This window comes from Labeo rohita, chromosome 15 (genome assembly GCF_022985175.1).
Source record: "Labeo rohita strain BAU-BD-2019 chromosome 15, IGBB_LRoh.1.0, whole genome shotgun sequence".
In the NCBI taxonomy this organism is placed as follows: Eukaryota; Metazoa; Chordata; class Actinopteri; order Cypriniformes; family Cyprinidae; genus Labeo; species Labeo rohita.
The window spans coordinates 29,958,603-29,980,430 of NC_066883.1; the positions used below are offsets into that span (position 1 = coordinate 29,958,603).

A 21,828-nucleotide genomic window follows, 5' to 3' on the forward strand; every position below is an offset into this window, starting at 1 on the left:
TCAAAAGTCCTGATAATTTACTCACCCCCATGTAATCCAAGATTTTCATGTCTTTCTTTCTTCAGAAGAATAAAAAGAAAAAACATTTCAAGATTTTTCTCCATATAGTGGACTTCAAAGGAGATCAATGGGTTGAAGGTCCAAATTGCAGTTTCAATGCAGCTTCAAAGAGCTCTACACAATCCCAGCCGATGAATAAGGGTCGTATCTAGTGAAACAATCAATCACTTTCTAAAAAAAAAAAAAAAAAAAAAAAAAAAAAAAAAAAACATTCAATATTTTTTAACCACAAATGCTTGTTTTGGCCACGCGTGGTTAGTGTTTCGACAGTGTACTTCAGTTCAAAAAGGTAGGGTAGGATAAAAAATGTCATCTCATTTTCTCCTCCAACTTCAAAAGCATCCCACGTTGTGTTTTATCTTTTTTTGTAAAGGGCGACTGACTTTCTTTGCATGTTCGCTTTGTAAACACTCAGTACTTCCGCCTATACGTTACGTGTGACCTTTCATTCATTCATTCAATGTGATGCATGAAGTCATGGACGCAGAGCTAGTGCAAGACAAGCATCTGTGGTTAAAAATATGTATAAAAATGTGTATTTTTATTTTTTTTAGTATATTTTCGACTGAATAAAGAAAGACGAACATCTTGGATGACATATTAGTAAGTAATTATCAGGAAATAAAAAAATGCATAAATATTGAGAACCTGGTAGCAATAGGAAAACCACAGCATGACTATACTGAGTATGATAAATAAGAAAGTTTTGGATGTAGGACTGACTGAGGTAAAGACTTCAGTGGTCTGCTGGATGGTGGCAATCTTTGTCCATTCCCACTTCTGGAAGAGCCGCACACGTGTGGGATTATGCAGAGTTGCTGACGGGTGCGTACGGAAGAAAGTGGGAAAGCGCTGGCGGTTGGATAAAGCTGGAGAACTGGAGCCGTATGAAAACTACAGAGAGAGAGGGAGACAGTAGTTAAAAAGGTGGAAGGATAGAGAGAGCACACTGGAAAGATTTACTCAGCTATATGGTTGACCTTATTTGATACCGCTGAAAAGAACGAAAGCAAAAAGCAGAGCAAAAATATGAGTCAGATTTCTGCACACACTGGAAGAAGGGTAAATGTCAACCCAGAGAAACCAGAATAAATAAGCCAATCTGTTTCTACATCCAATACTGACGTGTCAATACTTAGAAAGGCACAATGTAGGAACGCTAACCACTTTCTGCCTCAGTTTTCAGAAAAAAATCTTCGTATTTCAAGCAATGAACCAGGTTGCTTCTAAGTATATATGACTTTCTTTTTTTTAGATGAATTCAATCAGAATATATTAAAAAATGTCCTCGCTCTTCCAAACTTTATAATGGCAGTGAATGGGTGTTGAAATTTTAAAGCCCAAAAAAGTGAATCCATCCTTTATTAAAAGTGCTCCACACTGGTGTGTTTGTATATAAGAAAAATATCCATACTATTATAAACCATAAAAACTTTATAAACCATACTTTTTATGATGGATGGATGCACTTTATTGGACTTTAAAATCTCAACAGCCATTCACTGCCATTATAGGACATTTTTTTTTAAATATAACTCTGATTCTATTCATCTGAAAGAAGACAGTCATATACACCTAGGATGGCTTGAGGGTTAGTAAATCTTGGAATAATATACATTTTTGGGTGTATTATCCCTTTAAGTTGTATTAAATACACTTAAGTGTATTCAAAGACAGCAAATAAACACATACTATCAACTCTCAGTAGAAATGACATAAATATTGCATTACATATAAAGATCAAAAAATGCACTCTGAAGTTCAGATAATTCCATTTAATACAATTTAAACTATATTTTCATTTAATTGAGTTACATAAAAAAATCTCATGGCTTTTCCAAACTTTATAATGGCAGTGAATGGGTGTTGAGATTTTGAAGCCCAAAAAAGTGCATCCATCCATCATGCGTTTGTATGTAAGAAAAATATCCATACCTAAAACTTTATAAACCATACTTTTTATGATGGATGGATGCACTTTATTGGACTTTAAAATCTCAACAGCCATTCACTGCCATTATAGGATTTTTTTTTTTTTAAATATAACTCCGATTCTATTCGTCTGAAAGAAAAAAGTCATATACACCCAGGATGGCTTGAGGGTGAGTAAATCTTGGGATAATATACATTTTTGGGTGTATTATCCCTTTAGGTTGTATTAAATACACTTAAGTGTATTCAAAGGCAGTAAATAAACACATGCGATCAACTCTCAGTAGAAATTACATAAATACTGCATTACATATAAAGATCAAAAAATGCACTCTGAAGTTCAGATAATTCCATTTAATACAATTTAAACTATATTTTCATTTAATTGAGTTACATTAAAAAATCTCATGGCTTTTCCAAGATTTATAATGGCAGTAAATGGCTGTTGAGATTTTGAAGCCCAAAAAGTGCATCCATCCATCATTAAAAGTGCTCCACAGTAATGCGTTTGTATACAAGAAAAATATCCATACTTAAAAACTTTATAAACCATACTTTTTATGATGGATGGATGCACTTTATTGGACTTTTAAATCACAACAGCTATTCACTGCCATTATAGGATATTTTTTAAATATAACTCAGATTCTATTAATTAAATCTTGGGGTAATTTTAATTTTTAGGTGAATTATCCCTTTAATTGTATTAAATACACTTGAGTGTATTAAAAGACAGTAAATAAACACATGCTATCAACTTTAAATAGAAATGACATAAATACTGCATTACATATAAAGATCAAAAATGCACTCTGAAGTTCAGATAATTCCATTTAATACAATTTAAACTAATTGCAATTAACTTAAAGCATTAAAAGTGACCAAGAACATTACATTTAGTTTACATTTAATTATATTATTTTAAAGTATACTATTTCTGTAAAAAATAAAGTATTTTTAAAAGTATTCTGAAGTGTAATTCTTTTTCACAATAGTTGGTTTGCCTACACTGTCAAGTATAAACAGTTATTCATTTTTTTATGAGCACTGTGTCATAATCTACTGGAGTACAAACCCATCTGTCAAAAAAATGAACTGAAGTTTTACAGGTTTCCTTGGAGAGCTGGTTTGTTAAAAGTAAACTTACAACTCACTTTTCCAACTTCTTCTAAATTACATGAAGCAAACTCTACTTTTTTCCACATAAGTAAACTCATCTAATGAGAACAAAGTCGGGTTGAGAACATTACTTTCCAAATTCCTGCAAACCTCGGCGGATGCCAGAGGATTGAAAGAGAATAAATGGAAAAATTAATTATTTCGTCAAATTTGCTAAGGGTATCTTGTGTATTCTGTTTTTACTTTCTCACGTTCTCATTCAGTTCTCTGACTTCCTTGAGAGCCTCTTTTGACAGTTTTAATTTGTTAGCTTTTTCAAAAGTGTCAACAAACTACACAAAGTCAGTAAAAGATCACAAGTCCAAATTCTTTTTGTTCCTTGACCCAAAAACAACACAGAGCTGCTTGTTTTGTGTAGCATTTATGCATCGAAATCTCTAATCTAGTTGGAGTTAAAGCTGAAAAGCAACTGTTTTATCATTTTGCTATTTTGTTTCAGGAATGTATGGAAGCCTGTTTCTGTAATGGAGTAAAAAAATAAGAAAGGTAATTGCGACTTTTTATCTCACAATTCAGACTTTGTTTCTCGAACTAAGTTTACATCTCACAATTATTATTTTTTTTTTATTTAATTAATTTTATTTAATTTTAATTTTTTTTTTTCTTCAAATTATGAGTTTACATGTTACAATACAGATTTTTTTCTCTGAATTCTGTTTACATCTCGCAATTGCGTCTCACTATTGTTTTTTGTTTCCAAAAACAAAATTGCAAATTTAAATCTAACAATTCAGACTTTTTTTCTTGCAATTCTGAGTTTTTATGTGACAATACACTCAATTCTGTTTCCCACAATTCTGCTGAGTTTACATTTCACAATTCAGAGTTTAAACCTGACAATTCTGACTTTTTTTTTTTCTTCCAAATCCTGAGTTTATATCTCTCAATTCAGACTTTTTTTCTCTGAATTCTGTTTACATCTCGCAACTATGTCTCGCTATTCTGGTTTTTGTTTCCAAAAATAAAAAGCATAATTGCATTATTTTTTTTCTTACATTTCTGACTTTCTTCTCACAATTTCGAGTAAACATCTAATAACTGTTTTTATGTGACAATACTATGTGCAAATTTGATTTTACATCTGACAATCTTTCAATCTCTCAATTTTGACTTTTTTTTTCCCAAATCCTGTTCTGAGTTTACATCTCACAATTATAATTTTTTCGTCCAAATTATGAATTTACATGTCACAATACAGAATTTGCTTTTCTCTGAATTCTGTTTACATCTTTTGCATCTTGCTATTCAGTTTTTTTGTTTTAAAAAAAAATGTAATTGCAAATTTAGATCTCACTATTCTGACTTTTTTCTCACAATTGCGAGTTTACATCTAACAATTCAGACTTTTTTCTTGCAGTTCTGAGTTTTTATGTGACAAGACTTTGTTCCCTGCAATTTTGAGTTTACATCTCACAATTCTGAGTTTGTATCTCTCAAATCAACCTTTTTTCCTATGTTTCTGTTTACATCTTAAAATTCAGTTTAAACTTCGCAATTTTCATTTTTTTTTTCCAAATCTTAAATTTAAATCTCTCTCAATTCACACTTTTTTCTCTGAATTCTGAGTTTACATTACTCAATTCAGACTTCTTTCATCTGAATTGTTTACATCTCACAGTTGCGTCTTGCTATTCTGTTTTTTCCCCCAAAAAATAAAAAATTTAATTGCACATTTTTTCACATTTCGGACCTTTTTCTTACAATTGCGAATTTACATCTAACAATTCAGACTTTTTTCCTCTGAATTCTGTTTATGTCTCACAATTCAGACTTTTTTTCTCCGAATTCTGAGTTTATATCTCACAATTCCGACTTTTTTTTTTTTTTTCCCAAATCCTGACTTTATATCTCTCAATTCAGGCTTTTTTCATCTGAATTCTGTTTATATCTCGCAATTGCATCTTGCTATTCTGTTTTTGTTTTTTTTTTCAAAAATAAAAACGTAATCTAACAGTTCAGACTTTTTTCTTGCAATTCTGACTTATTTCTCACAATTGCAAATTTACATCTAACAATTCAGACTTTGTTTCCCACAATTCTGAGTTTACATCTCACAATTCAGAGTTTAAACCTCACAATTCTGACTTTTTTTCTTTCAAATCCTGACTTTATCTCTCTCAATTCTGACCTTTTTCCTCTGAATTCTGAAAGGTAACTGCAACTTTTTATCTTTCAATTCGGACTTGGTTTCTCTCACAATTATGATTTTTTTCTCCAGATTATGCTTCTCTCTGAATTCTGTTTACATCTAACAATTCTGTTACTTCTAACAATTCAGACATTTTTGTTGCAATTCTGACTTTTTTCTCACAATTGCGAATTTACATCTAACATTTCAGGCTTTTTTTCTAGCAATTCTAAGTATTTATGTGACAAGACTTTGTTTCCCAAAATTCTGAGTTTGCGTTTCACAATTTAAACCTTTTTCTCTGAATTCTGAGTTTCGTATCTCACAATTCTGACTTTTTTTCCCTCGCAATTCTAAGTTTTTATGTGACAAGACTTACATCTTACAATTCTGAGTATAAACCTTGCAATTCTTACTTTTTTTTTTTTTTAAGTTTTAATCTCTCAATTCAGACATTTTTTTCTCTGAATTCTGTTTTTTCAAAAATAAAAAACATTGCAAATTTTTATGTCAGATTTCTGACTTTTTCTCACAAATGCAAATTTACATCTAACAATTTAGCCTTTTTTCTTGCAATTCTGAGTTTTTATGTGACAAGACCTTCCTGCAATTCTGAGTTTACATGTCACAGTTCTGACTTTCCTTCTCAAAATTGCAAGTATATAAATCAAAAGACCTTTTTATCCCAAAACTGTAAATTCATATCTTGCAATTCTGACCTTTTCTCAGAATTGCGCACTTGTATTTCTCAATCATGAGTTTGTATTGAATTCTGCGAAAAAACATCAGAATTGTGAGATATAAAGTCACAGTTACCTTTTTTATGTTTCAATTCAGAACTCTTTGGCATCCTACAGTCAAATCCAGGCAAATGGAGAAACCAGTAATCAACAATACAGATATAAAGACTTTGAACAGAGATGTACACATAGCAAACACACCACTATAAGGTTCCACATGCGTGCCGCCTCGGCCACCAGCGTAGACACGGAGCTGCAGCCCGGCATCAAGACGATCTTTATGGGCTCTGTGTACAGCAAGTCATACAGCAGTTTAGTGGCCTCTCCAGGATCACACTGAAGGAAAGGGAAAAAGAACATCAAGACAGTCAAAATTAGTCTACAACCTTTGAAAAAGTAACTGTAGCTCACAGGATGTACAAGCTTCAGTTGAGCATGTCATAATCAATAACGGATCAATGGAATCAGCACAGCATCTCACGGCCCAGAAAAACGACCGGACTGCAGTGATGCTGTAACCAAAGACCTCTCGTGCTGCAGTTCACTGTGACAAATACAACAGGAAGTGATTCACAAATGAGGGGGTGACTGCTCGCATGCCGCAGATGCAGTCACACTCAAATGGTGCCCTTGGTAACGATCAGCACAAACACTTAATTAGGAAAGACATGCATGCTTTTATTTTTGTTAAACTTAGAACTAAATGACACAGTGCTGGTCTCAAAAATGATGACAGTCTGAAAGCAACCACTCTTGGTAGCAGTAGTTACTAGCAATAGCTAATAAAATTTTTGTCAGACATCACTCTAGTAAGTTTCTCCAGTCTCTCTTGGCATCTCCAAGGAGCTGAGGCATTTTCATTCAGCGCACGGCCTCAGAGAAGCAGCCATCGAGAGGAACTGAAGACGCTTGACGTGACGGAGGCATCTGTGTTGTTAAAGTCCCTGGGGCTGAAGGTTACGCAGGTCTCTGGACCAGAATACTGAGCGCAGACTACAAAAAAGAGGGCAAGATATGCTCCTTCTCAAACTGTTGTTGGACAAAAAGACATTTTTTTTGTTGGGTCAGTACAGGGTTGGAGCAAAAAGAAAATCCAGAATTAAAGAACTGGGTTTTTAATTTGAATTTTAAAATAGATTATGCCTGACAGGAACTGTTGTGTCTATACTATATCTAGTCTTGTGAAAATAAAGTGCACTTAACTGTATTGAATGTGCACTTGTAGTGAACTTCAAAGTATATTTAACAACTGTACTTACAGATAATATAATATTAATGAAATAAAAGGGCACTTACATGTACTTAAAGAGAGTTTATTTTTATTACTATGTTTCTTAACACACTTTAGTTTGCGCTAACGGTAGCCATTAACTTCCATAGTATATACTGTATTTTTTTCATACTATAGAAGTCAACAGCTACTACCAACATTATTTAATAGATCTTCTTTTGTGTCCAACAGATAAAAGAAAATCATATAGGTTTGGAACATTGAAGGGTGAGTAAATGATGACAGAACTTTCATTTTTAGGTAAACTAGGGATGTAAAGTAGGTAACTTAATTGTTGTTTTAACAATGTGCGATTTCACATCCTGGAGTAACTTTATTACACAAAACACACCTACAGAGTGCACTTACAGTGCGCTCTTTCAATTCAATTCAATTCAAATGAGCTTTATTGGCATGACTGTGTAACATATCACAATGTTGCCAAAGCAATAAGTATATTATACAAACAAATAGATTGACAGAAGAAAAAAAAAAAAAAAAATACAGAGAGTTATTGTAAATGGTTATTGTAAAGAGGGTATCAGTCTTTTTCCCTCATTTGATGGCAGGAGTACACATACTGCGTTGCCAGGTGGATGCATTTTTCCTCTCCCAATATATACGAGAGTTTCTCTGTGTTGCTTGTTTGCTGGAATTCAGGTGACACTAGTGCTATTTGTTTGAAATAGGCATCTCTGATGTGTTTATATTTGCTGCACTCTGTAAGGAAGTGCAGCTCGTCCTCTATGAGACTCTCTGTGCAGTGAGAACACAGTCGGAGCTCTCTGGCTCTCCAGCTCTGTTTGTGTCGGCCCGTCTCTACACTCAGACTGTGCTCACTCAGACGATATTTCGTCAGCAGCTTTCTGTGACCATAGTTTTTAATACGGCTCAGGTATGGCGCTAATTTATAATCAGATTTTATATTATGGAAGTAAGTTAATTTCTTTACTTGAGTTACTTTTTGCTGCCAATCATGAATGTATTCTTCCTGGGTTATTTTTTCAGCTTCTTTAACTTTTGACTGTTTACACTGAATTGTGGAATTGAGTTGATGTTTTTCCACTAAATAGTGTAAGGGGTCACTCTCTGGGTGTTTTTGCCGATAAGTGAAAGCACTGTGATGGTAGCTATCTGTCGGTGTGTCTGAAAGATGGAACCAAAACTTCACTGCTCTCTTCTGGATTTCAGAGAGCAGAGGGAATCTGCCCAGTTCCGCCCTGCAGCCCAGATTTGGGGCGTTTCTGTGAATTCCCAAGATGTTTTTGCAGAACTCAAGGTGAAATATTTCTACAGGGTTTTTGTCCCATGTTTCATAGTTTAGTTTAAATTTGGGGCCCCAGATTTCAGAGCCATAGAGCAGAATGGGTTTGATGATGCTATTGAAGATTTTTAGCCACAGTTCAATGGATGGATTGAATTTGAACAGGGGTCTTCTTATACTGTAAAAAACCCTGCGTGCCTTATCTGTCAGATCTTTTATTGCAGTATTGAACTGACCAGAGGCTGAGATTGTCAGACCCAAATAATTATAACAGGTGACATGATTAAGAATTGTTCCCCCAATTGTAAACTCATATTTTTTGTCAGCAAGACGAGGCTTTTTCTGAAAGATCATGATTTTTGACTCTTTTGATTTTTGATTCTTTCACTGCATAATTCCAACTGTCAAAACTCCCAGAATCCTCTGAGACTCAATCAAACTTCCCTTCTATGTACTGTATTTCTAATCCATTTAAACTCATTCAAACTCATCTATCTATCTATGTATGGCTAACAACCAGCATCATGCTAGCAACTTGTTAATCATGCTAGAAACATGCTAGCAACATGCTAATCATGTTAGAAACATGCTAGCAACATGCTAACAACTTGCTAATCATGTTAGAAACATGCTAGCAACATGCTAACAACTTGTTAATCATGTTAGAAACATGCTAGCAACATGTTAATCATGCTAGAAACATGCTAGCAACATGCTAACAACTTGCTAATCATGTTAGAAACATGGTAGCAACATGGTAACAACTTGCTAATCATGCTAGAAACATGGTAGCAACATGGTAACAACTTGCTAATCATGCTAGAAACATGCTAGCAACTTGTTAATCATGCTAGAAACATGCTAGCAACATGCTAACAACTTGCTAATCATGTTAGAAACATGCTAGCAACATGCTAACAACTTGCTAATCATGCTAGAAACATGGTAGCAACATGCTAACAACTTGCTAATCATGCTAGAAACATGCTAGCAACTTGCCAATCATGTTAGCAACATGCTAACAACTTGTTAATCATGTTAGAAACATGCTAGCAACTTGTTAATCATGCTAAAACATGCTAGCAACTTGCTAATCATGCTAGAAACATGTTAGCAACATGCTAACAACTTGTTAATCATGCTGGAAACATGCTAACAACTTGTTAATCATGCTGGAAACATGCTAGCAACATTGCTAATCATGCTAGAAACAAGCTAGCAACATGCTAATCATGTTAGAAACATGTTAGCAACATGCTAACAACTTGCTAATCATGCTAGAAACATGCTAGCAACTTGCCAATCATGCTAGAAACATGCTAGCAACTTTGCTAATCATGCTAGAAACCAGCTAGCAACATGCTAATCATGTTAGAAACATGCTAGCAACTTGCTAGTAACTTGCTAATCATGTTAGTAACATGCTAATGACATGTTAACAACTTGTTAATCATGTTAGAAACATGCTAGCAACATGCTAATCATGTTACTAAATTTGCTAATGACATGCTAACAACTTTCTAATCATGCCATAAACATGCTAGCAACATGTTAACAACTTGTTAATTATGTTAGAAACATGCTAGCAACTTTGCTAATCATGCTAGAAACATGTTAGCAACTTGCTAACAACTTGTTAATCATGCTAGAAACATGTTAGCAACTTGCTAATCATGCTAGAAACATGTTAGCAACTTTGCTAATCATGCTAGAAACATGCTAGCAACATGCTAACAATTTGCTAATCATGCTAGAAACATGCTAGCAACTTTGCTAATCATGCTAGAAACAAGCTAGCAACATGCTAACAACTTGCTAATCATGTTAGAAACATGCTAGCAACTTGCTAGTAACATGCTAGTAATTTGCTAATCATGCTAGTAACTTGCTAACAACTTGCTAATCATGTTAGAAACATGCTAGCAGCTTGTTAATCATGCTAGCAACATGTTAGTAACTTGCTAATCATGTTAGCAAACATGCTAATGACATGCTAACAACTTTCTAATCATGTCATCGTTTCGCTAGATAAGACCCTTCCACCTCAGCTGGGATCGTTTAGAGCCTTTTGAAGCTGCATTTAAACGACATTTTGAAAATTCAAAATCGGGGGCACAATTGAAGTCCATTATATGAAGAAAAATCCTGCAATGTTTTCCTCAAAAACATAATTTCTTCACGACTGAAGACAGAAAGACATGAACATCTTGGATGACAAGGGGCTGAGTACATTATTTGTAAATTGTTGTTTTGGAAGTGGAGTTTTCCTTTAATGAGAAGACTAATGAAAGTACGTAAACAACTCACACACTTAGATATAACCTCTTTGTTGCGTCAAAATAAGATTTAAAATGGCATGAAAACATGATCTGTGGGAGTTTTTAGTGAGTAATCGGCTTGGTGAAATTTAAAGTAAATCTCCGTGTCTGTGACCAATATTTGCTAAGCTTTGATTGCTGATGATCCGACAAATTCAAAAATAATTCAAACTGAACATAAGTTCACAAATTAAAAATATATTGTTTAAACTGTTACTGCTCTGAGTTATTATTTTGGAATAAATGTAAAACGCTCAAAAACACTAACTTGATGAGATTCATACATGGCTTTAATAATAGAACATTGATTGACTGAGTCATAAAAGGATATTTGGCGAATGCAAGCACAGTGTGCATAAAAATAAAGACATTTTCGCATACAGTGCAAGCTGCTAGCCAGATCTGTAGCTTTGACTTTGTTTACTATAGAGATTCAAATGCTAAATGTCTCATCCCAACGAAGCAAGACACGTCTTCCTGTGACTCAGACCATGAATGAGCCTTTATCTGCTGTTCTGCCTCATATTAACTTGCAAGTGTTGGTTTGTTATTTCTAAGCTGCGATTCTACATCCCTGAACCCAGATGAGAATGAATAAAGCATGCATTTGGATATGGAAATCCTTCTCGTTACAATCTGGATACAACAGATGCCAATTAAAACAGGGAAAGCACAAGTGTCTCATCAGGGCATCGGTCTCTCTCTCTCTCTCTACCTCGGTCTCGCTCTATCACGGTTAATAATTGATCAAAGTTTGCAGGCTGAGCTTTGATATAACCATGGCAACCGTCTGGAGAGGGAGAGTGTATCTGTGCAAGGGGGTTCCTGTAAATATCTGCTCTAAAACACACACACAAGATGGACCACAACTTCTGGCATCAGAGCCTATGAGTGTGTCTTTGAGATTTCCATTTATGGCCGGTCATATCATGAATCAAAACTCAAATATGTTTTTTAGTTATTTTTATTATGGAATATGCAATTTCATATAATGCTGACATAGATATGCAGTTAAAGTATTATTTAGTTTACCATAAAAGCTTGTCAATGCATTTTGCAATACACGTTATCCATTTTATTTCAAAATACAGTAAATACAATATTTTAAATATAATAAAATTACAAACAAAACAGTCCTTTTGACCCAAGTGGGTCAAAAGTTCACCTAACTACTTTTAATATATTTTTTAAATATACTTTAAAACATAATATCATTTTAATATACGTTTTATTTTGAAAATCATTTACATTTAAATAGATCAGTTAACTACTTTTAATTGACGTTATTTTTTTTATATATCTTTAAAGCAAAATATAATTTTAATATATCTTTTATTTAAAAAATGTATTTACATTTAAATATTTCAGCAAACTACTTTTAATATAAACTTTATTATTTTTATATATCTTTATAGCAATATAATTTTAATATGAATTTTATGTAAAAAATGATTTAACTAAATAGTTCAGCTAACTACTTTTAATATAAACTTTATTTTTTATATCTTTAATACATAATATAATTTTAATATACATTTTGTTTTAAAACTTAATTTCAGTTTAAATAGTTTAGCTAACTACTTTTAATTGAAACTATTAATTTTAATATATATTTTTAAGAAATATTTTAATATACTTTATTAAAAAGATATTTTTCAATTTAAATAGTTCAGTTAACTACCTTTAATATAAAATGTTTAATTTTTTAACATTTTATTATAAAAATTAATTTTAAATTTAAACAGTTCAGCTAACTACTTTAAACTATTAATTTTTAAAATATATTTTAATATACATTATATATAAAAATTATTTTAAATTTACATAGTTCAGCTAACTACTTTTAATATAATCTTTGTAATTTTTAAAGATATTTTTAAAACAATCTAATTTTATAATAATTTAGCTAACTACCTTTAATTTAAACTATATTTTTTATATATATATTTTAAAACATAATATAACTTTAATATAAATTTTATTTAAAAATGAATATAAATTTAAATAGTTCCACTAACTACTTTTATTGTAAACTATTATGTTTATAAATTTTTAAATCTAATATAATTTTAATTTACATTTTATTTATAAAACTAATCTAAATGTAAATAGTTCAGCTATTTTTATTTTAAAACATAATGTGACTTTAATATACATTTTATTTAAAAATTTTAACTTAAATTTAAACTTAATTTAAATTGTTTACACTTAAGTATATTGTTTAAAAGTATATTGTTTACAAAACAATAAGTTCTTATTTTAAAGTGCGTCTAATCTATTTATCTTATTTTTTACCCATTTTAAACAAGACTTGTCTTTACAAACTTTGCTATTCTAGTAAAAGAAAATACAGTTATATGAATTTCTCTACATTCTGATTCATTTTAATACTTACTTAATTAAAAAAATCTAATTACAAATCTGTATCCTGCTTGGTTTCTCAATTTAAATGTAATGTGGCCTGATCCCATTCCTTCTGTCTTGCTAATAATTTCCATGATGTATCTGACTAATAAAACAAAATGTACAAGTCTTTTGATTAGCGACAACAGTAATTATTACTGAAGCATGCTAATGCCGCTCTCATACTTTTAAACAAGCTAAATATTACATTTGTTGTGTAATTCCATGCTGTTTGTACTACGGGTGTTTGTATACACACTAAATGATGCCTTAAATCATACGGCTTATTAAATAGAGCTTTGATATTAAGTAATCAGACAATTTTTTGCCTGGCAGATGATAAAATGTGGGGAAAAAAATCCCATACAAAATCCCAGCCCTCACATTTTCTTCATGAAAAGTACAAATCTATTTAGAGTACAAAACAAATGTTCAAAGTGCCATTTTTAAAATGACACATAAAAAAAGAAGGAAAAAATGAAAAGAACAAATGGATTAGAAAAGCACTGATCTGTGTTCTGCTGCCAGAGCATGGCAGGGGTTATAAAAACCCTCAATTAATAAATAAATATTTATCAAATGTCAAATGAAATTGGAATTTCGAGGTGACTTTCATGTTTCTATGCAAACATTGCTCTGCGTGATAATTGGCTATTTGCGAGAGATTAAAAGAATGCCCCAAACATGCCCGAGATTCTTTGAACAATAATTAAATGCAAAACCCACATCAAATTTGATTTTCTCCCTTTGTAATTACATTTCTGACAGCCGAAAGCAATTTTGATTAGAATCTCATCCAGGTATGAAGTGATCCCCAATCAAGGAGAAATGCTCAAAATATCTGTCGGCTTAAATGTCAACGAGTCTGAGCACTTCACACCTGCTCTTCCGTCTCCACGGCATACTAACACATGACATTTATACAATGTCACACTCGGCTCTTCTGATATCGCATTCTTCTCCTCGTGCACCTGCAGTATGCCTTAGATTTTTATTAAGATTAATGCTAAATTAAACTTGACTTCCATCATGGGCGGAATGGTGACATTTCTAGAAAGCAGTTAATAACTGGAATTGTACCTAGCATTTTCATTAAATCAAGATTATTGCTGGACTGTTAATATTACTGGCTTTCGTATGATAAATTGCTTGTGCTTTTTCTCATTTAAAAGTCACTTTGGATAAAAGCACCTGGTAAATGAATAAATGCACCCTGATAACCAAACTTCGCTGTTATTTTGAAGCATGAGAAATTGAAAAACACTATTAAACCCTTTCGTCCTACTTTTTTTTTTTTTTTTTTTTACAGAATACTGTTTTAATACAGTCATTACATGTCAATTAAAAATAAAAAAGTAAGTGTCAAATGTATTTATTTTCACTTATTTTTTACAGAATAGCGTTTTAATACAATTATTACGTCACTGAAAATTAAGAAATAAAATAAGTTGCGAATTTCAGTTTCAGTTTTAATTTTTTTATTTATTGTATTTTTTTTTAACTTCCAACTGTCAAATTTACCCCATATTTGACCCCACAATATATTTACAATGGCAATTTATATGTAATTTTCTCTTTTTTACACAAATTGTGTAACTCAATCAATATATATTTTTTAACATAACATATTTTTTACATACACTAAAATATTTCGGCACGTACACTCATGCATAATTTAGTTTGCATATGCTAATATGATGTTCACTGGCAAATTGTCATGCAAGACTAAAAACAACAAAAATGCATTTTTTGTAATGAAAACACTTTTAATATATAACTAATAATAATTGCATGTTATTTAAAAATTAAATAAGTGGGAAATGTATTTATTTTTTACTTATTTTTTTACAGAATAGAGCTTTAATACAATTATTAGATGCCATTAGATTTTTAAACTTAAACAACTGTCAAATTTACCCCATATTTGACCCTACAATATATTTATATTGGCGATTTATATGTAATTTTCTCTTTTTTTTTGTGTAACTCAATGTTTTTTAACATAACACATTTTTTTTAAATAATTGGGAAATTTATTTATTTTTACGTTTTTTTTTACAGAATAGAACTTTAATACAATCATTAGATGTCATTTAAAAATACATTTTAAAAAATGTTAATTTTCATTTTCATTTAAAGATGACATTTTTTTGAATAAAGATGAAAAAAAATTACGTTTTTATTTATTGTATTTTTTTAAAAAAAACCTTCCAACTGTCAAATTTACCCCATATTTGATTTACAATGGCGATTTATATGTAATTTTCTCTTTTTCACACAAATTGTGTAACTCAATCAATCAAATTTTTTAACATAACACATTTTTTACATGCACTAAAATATTTCAGCAAGTATGCTCGTGCATAATTTAGTTTGCATATGCTAATATGAAGTGCATTTGCAAATTGTCATGCAAGACTAAAAAAAAACAAATGCATTTTTTGTAATGAAAACACTTTTAATATTTTACTAAGAATAATTGCATGTCATTTAAAAATTAAATAAGTGGGAAATGTATTTATTTTTACTTATTTTTTTACAGAACAGAGCTTTAATACAATCATTAGATGTCATTTAAAATACATTTTAAGAAATGCTAATTTTCAGTTTCAGTTTTTTTTTTAATTTATGGTGGGGTTTATTTAAAGTTTCATCCGCCACATTGTACCCCATATTTGATCCCAAAATATTTAATATTTACAAAGGCCATTTATATGTAATTTTCTCTTTTCCACACAAATTGTGTAACTCAACAGTAATTTTTAAAACATTTCCTTATTTCAATTTTGAACCTATATTTAAAGAAACAGTTCTGGACTTTCAAACTTAACCAACAATATTTTATGTTTACAAAGACCTTTTTTAAATAGAATATATTTTTAATACAATCATTAGGTCATTTAAAAATTAAATAAATAAGTGGCAAATTTATTTATTTTTACTCATTTTTTACAGAATAGAATTTTAATAAAATCATTAGATGTCATTTAAAAATAAAAAAATAATAATAAAATGCAAATTTTCAGTTTCACTTTTTTTTGTGTTTTTTAAGTTACAAAAAAAATGTACCCCATATTTGACCCCAAAGGCCATTTCTATGTAATTTTCTCTTTTCCACACAAATTGTGTAACTCAATCAATATCATTTTTTAACAACACATTTTGGGATCACAGAATAAGGAATTTATCTAATTGTGGCATGAAATACACTAAAATATTTTGGCAAGTACGCTCATGCATAATTTAGTTTGCATATGCTAATATGAAGTGCATTTAATTTTTTTTGTAAAGAAAACACTTTTAATATTACTTTAATATTATTTAAATAAATAAAAATAAATAACACATTTTTTTTAAATGTTTCCATATTTAGGTTTTGAACCTATATTTAAAGAAACAGTTCTGGACTTTAAAATTTAACCAACAATATTTTATATTTACAAAGACCTTTTTTTTAAAACAGAATACATTTTTAATACAATCATTTATGTCATTTATGTCATCAATAAGTAATTTGAAAATTAAATAAATAAGTGGCAAATTTATTTATTTTTACTTATATTTTACAGAATAGAATTTTAATACAATCATTAGATGCCATTTAAAAAAATAATAAAATAAAAAATGCAAATTTTCAGTTTTTCTTTATTTTTTTTATTTACTATGTTTTTTTAAAGTTACATTTTACCCCATATTTAATATTTACGAAGGCCATTTATATGTAATTTTCTCTTTTCCACACAACTTGTGTAACTCAATCAATATAATTTTTTAACAACACATTTTAGGATTGCATAATTAGGTTTGCATGTGCTAATATGATCTCTAATCCAAATGTACTGGCAAATTGTCAAGCAAAAATAAAAACAATAAAAATTAAAAATAAATAACAGTAATTTTTAAAAGGGTTCTATCTTTCAAATTTAAACCCATATTTAAAGAAACAGTTAGGGAGTTTCAAATCTGACCAACAATATTTACAAAGGCCATTTAGATGTAGTTTTCACTCAACACAAATTGTTCAACTCAGTAAATATACTTTTTTAAACAAAAAAAAAATATATATATATCTCCTTCATACATTCACTGCCTCCTAAATATTAGTCAAATTCAACTCAAGGCTCACAGTTTCTCAAGCCAACAGGATGGACTAACTTGGCCTACAAAGATTACGTTGGCACATTGCAGATAGTTTCCACTCATCTCAATCGTGTGGTCAGACAGGTGCTGCAGATACACAAGAGTCTGTAGAAGGACCTCCTTATCCTTACAAGATCTACAGGGATGCAAGTTTGTTTGAACTGTGGTTTCACTGGTGGCTGTTGCCATGCCAACCCTCCTCTCCCTGATTCTTCCTCTATATTGAGTGCGATTGCAATGCAGAGTGCGGTTCACCAATCACAACCATGATACAACACATCTCTGTCCACTTAGAGCACTCTTTAACTGTTTCCTCACCTACAGGGGCTCAGTCACGCCACATCGGGAAACTAAACCACCCTGCTCTGAACTTCAAAAAGTGCTACATATTCAGTGGCGGCAACATGAGAAGTCACAGTTGAAATGATTTAATGATTTAACAGCACAGTTATTTGTGGCTGCTGATACAAACTTTCCCCAAAAGGCAGAAAAATTCTTTCTCCGCTTACGCACATTGCACACAAATAATACTATTTAATAACATAAATATTAAATAAAGAAAATACACTGAGGAATACACTTTGGAGGTGATCTTGGAAAACTCTGCAAACTCTGCTAAAGGCAAACATAAGCATTTATGGTGCATGAGTATTTTTAGGAAGCCAAATCACTTTATGCAGCTGAAGCCTTACAGGCTGTTGATAACAGCCAAGTGCAGTGAGTTGTGAAATATTAATGTACCAACAACTGCAATGTCAACTTGACACCAACTCCTGAATCTCAAGATACAATCGCTGCCACAACAATAATGAAGCACCTGCAAAGCGCTGATAATTTCTGACATCTTAAATTCACATCTGGTACTTATCTTTGTTTCAGTCCTTGAATGTGAAATGCTTGAATAAATTAACAGTAGGTAACAAGGGCAATGTGATTTCTTCTTTCTTAGAAAAAATATAACATTCATTCCTACATGGTTGAATGCTGGCATGATGCAATAAATGGATATAGAATAAGGAATTCATTTGCAGGAACTATGCCATGAAATATATTCGAACATAGAGTGTTTTCATCAATCGGTCATACTGGCAGCAATGAACATAAACAATGCCACTGAACTGAACGAAATTCGCATATTTTGCTGATTATTGCTGTTGAAAATGGTCAGTTATTATCATGTTTTGTGCTGCACTAATCAGTCAGACCGGGAAAACATTTGGAGTACTAAAGACTGCCTAAAGTAATAACAAATCAAGGAGAAGAGTGTAACATTTTGAGGAACAAAAGGCATTTGTGGTTGGCCAAACTGAAGCAGGATTTCCAGAGCAAGAATGTTAACAACATTCGTGTTTGTTCTTATCATTTCTGGTCAGGTAGATGAAATATTAGGCTAATATGTTAATACTGCTCGTGCGTATCTTTACCTATTAACTTAAGTTTGTCACAATAAAATGCGCCCTTTCCTGCTTACTCAGTCCTTGACTATATGATTTAGCAGCTTCCACATGTTTTTTTTTTTTTTTTCGTGGTTTAGACAGCATAAATTAGCAGAACAACCTATTCAGTAGTACATTAATTATGCAATCCATGCTATTGTTTAGGCAGGGTTATTATGGTTAAAATCTTTTTTGTTACTTGAAATAAACCTTAACTGAAATCAGGGTTGCCAGGTTTTTACAACAAATCACTCTATTGCTACTCAAAACTAAAAATCGTTTTCCGGGAGTAAAATACACAATTTTTGGCAGGACTCCCCTGGTAGAAGTTGCTATATATTCGTTCGCTTCAACTCGCAGACATGAGAAACACTTGGCAACACTGACTGAAAGATGATATTTAAAAAATAAATAAATAAAACTACTGGCCATTTTAGTTTAGCTTTCACTTTAAGTAGTAAAATAATTAAAACTAAAACTGAAATAAAAATTATACAGACATAAAAAACACAAAAATCACTACAACTTCAACTAAAATTACAATGAAAACAAAATATAAAAATAAAACTAGCTTTACTAACTATGAGAGTATCTAAATGATAGTAAAATAACATTAGTGCAGGGCTAATTTATTTTTGCATTAATTTTGCACTTTTGTGGGAGCTGTGCTGATAATTTCACACCATATTGACTGATGCAGATGAAGTATTATATCAACTGCAGTTTTGAAAGCATATAGACACTGTATACATATATATAAACACTGTAAATGTAAAGTGTTGTCCATTTCTTACCATGCTGTCGTAATGAATGAGCTCCAGCTCGTAGTCCGGAAGAATGTCAGTCCGGTTGTTCACGAGATCTAAAGCCATCTGGGCTGCGGGGAGACACGCTTGACCACCGGGCCATCCTCCACTCATGGGAAACAGAGCTCCGATGTACAGTTTCTTCTTTCCTGCAACCGCACACGGCCAGGAGATAAAGATAAGCAGTGCGTAAAGGAGAGCCACGCTTCTCCAAACTCTCCCTAAGGTCCTGATCCCCTCCGTGGATGCCATCAATATCCGCTTCGATAATTAAATGTTTTAAGCTTAAATTGTGCGGTTGTGACCAAACCCAAAAGTGTCCACACGTGCGAACAGTCCAGTTTAAGTAAGAGAACCGTGTACGGAACGCGTTGCCCAATACGAAATTGCATGCGGTTTAACCACAAGCGGGATGCTCGTTGGGATTTATATGTTTACGGTCGTTATAATTTAATATCTAATGTCAGTCAGCCATGGCTACGAGCTCTTAGCGTCGTAACACAGAGTTATTGCGCTAAGACATCTCATCTTGCGCGCTTTCTTGGAACTTATTTAGTCTTGGGAGCGCATTGAATCTTCAGACCTTGTTTAATCTCAAGGATCTTTTACAATTTGCAGACCCTTCAGAAACATTAAGAGTTTTCAGAACCTTTTGAAATACAATCTTTGGAATCTTTAGAATCTTCTGAAGTACTTTTTAGAACCTTTAGAATCTTCCATTTTACAATCTTTAAAATTTCATCGAAATCCTCAGAATATTTATAATCTTTAGAATCTTCAGAGTGTTTTAGAATCTTTCAAGTCTTCAGAATCTTTAGAATCTTCTGTATATTTAGAGTCTTTTGAAATCTTTTAGGTTCTTTGGAATCTTTTAAAATCTTCTCGGCAGTTTTGACTCCAACATCAAAACAGAAAGCGTTTCAAGACAAACCAACTGTCCAAACATGTAAAAGCACAAAGCTACAGAAATCACGCTTTGAATGTTGGGTAAAAACAAATGCGCCATCGGGCAGTTATTGTCTCTTTCCATTTCACAGTCACAGACGGTGTGTTTGTAGTGCAGCTATGCTCATGGTTCACGACAGGAGAGAAAAACAGGTGGTGTTGCGCGACACTGTCGGTCAGAGCGCGCTCCGCTGATCCTCTGGCGTTGCTTTATTTACCCGCGCCGCTCACGAAACGTGATTAAGTTTTAAGCTGTCGAGCATATTATTCCGGCGTCTGATCAGAATATTGGAAAATAACAATTGTGCTGAGGCATAATCCTTTAATCCGCCGGGAGGAGAGGGGCAGAGATTGACCACCAAAACGCAGTACACAGACATCCGCACTCAGAGCAGACAGCAGAGAACTGATCCGCTGACAGACGAACAGTACTGTTGTATAGCAGGATGGAGGCGGGGTTAAAGTAAACGCTCTCTTCTGAATCCGAACCACTTTCACTGAATCAGAATCATTTTCAAAAGTCATGCAGATGATTAATGCAGCTAAACTCAATTCTATCAAATTTTGCTTTAGAATTCTACTGGAATAATTCTGTTCTATTCTATTCTATTCTATTCTATCTTTCTGTCTACCCATCCATTTGTATGTGTAACGCTGAGAGAGTGACGAGAGGCGAGCGGATCCATATGCATGCTTTTTATTAATGGACGAGGCAGATACATGGTCAGGCAGGCAGGGTAATCACAGGTACAATCAGGAATGATGAAGACGAAACACAAAGGGAGTCAGTAAGGCAGGCGTGAGTCCAACGAGGGGCGAACAATATCCGAGAGGGGCGATCCGAGAGAGAGTAGTCCAAAAACAAGAGCGAAGGTCAGAAGGGAACGAAGAAACTAGGAAACACTTGGAACACTAGGAAATAATCACTAAACACTCAACAAACCGCGATCGGTACAAGGAAGTCCGGGGTTTTATGGGGCGCCTGATTAGTCATGGGGGCTGACGTAATCAGCGCGGTGGTGGATGGGAGATGCAGTCCAGGATGCCACGTAACGGCCAGGGAGTAAAAAGAGGTGAGAGAGACATCTGGTGGTGGGTAGTCCGTGGAGCACCGACCAGATTCGTGACATAGCCCCCCCCCAAGGAGCGGCTTCCAGACGCTCCAACAGAAACAACAGAAAAAACAGTCCAGGGGAGCGGTGGGGGG

The 21,828-nt window shown here is 32.7% G+C and overlaps 1 protein-coding gene across 1 annotated transcript in view; it reads right to left on the reverse strand.

The window, feature by feature from the left end:
• gabbr1a (gamma-aminobutyric acid (GABA) B receptor, 1a) overlaps nucleotides 1-21,828 on the reverse strand; it is a 75,599-nt gene that overhangs the window by 37,458 nt on the left and 16,313 nt on the right. The window contains exons 7-9 of the mRNA XM_051129212.1: nucleotides 19,665-19,825; nucleotides 6,241-6,375; nucleotides 784-954 (exon numbers count right to left, since the gene is read on the reverse strand). Of these exons, the coding sequence (XP_050985169.1) occupies nucleotides 784-954; nucleotides 6,241-6,375; nucleotides 19,665-19,825 (467 nt within the window). The remainder of the gene's footprint in view (nucleotides 1-783; nucleotides 955-6,240; nucleotides 6,376-19,664; nucleotides 19,826-21,828) is intronic.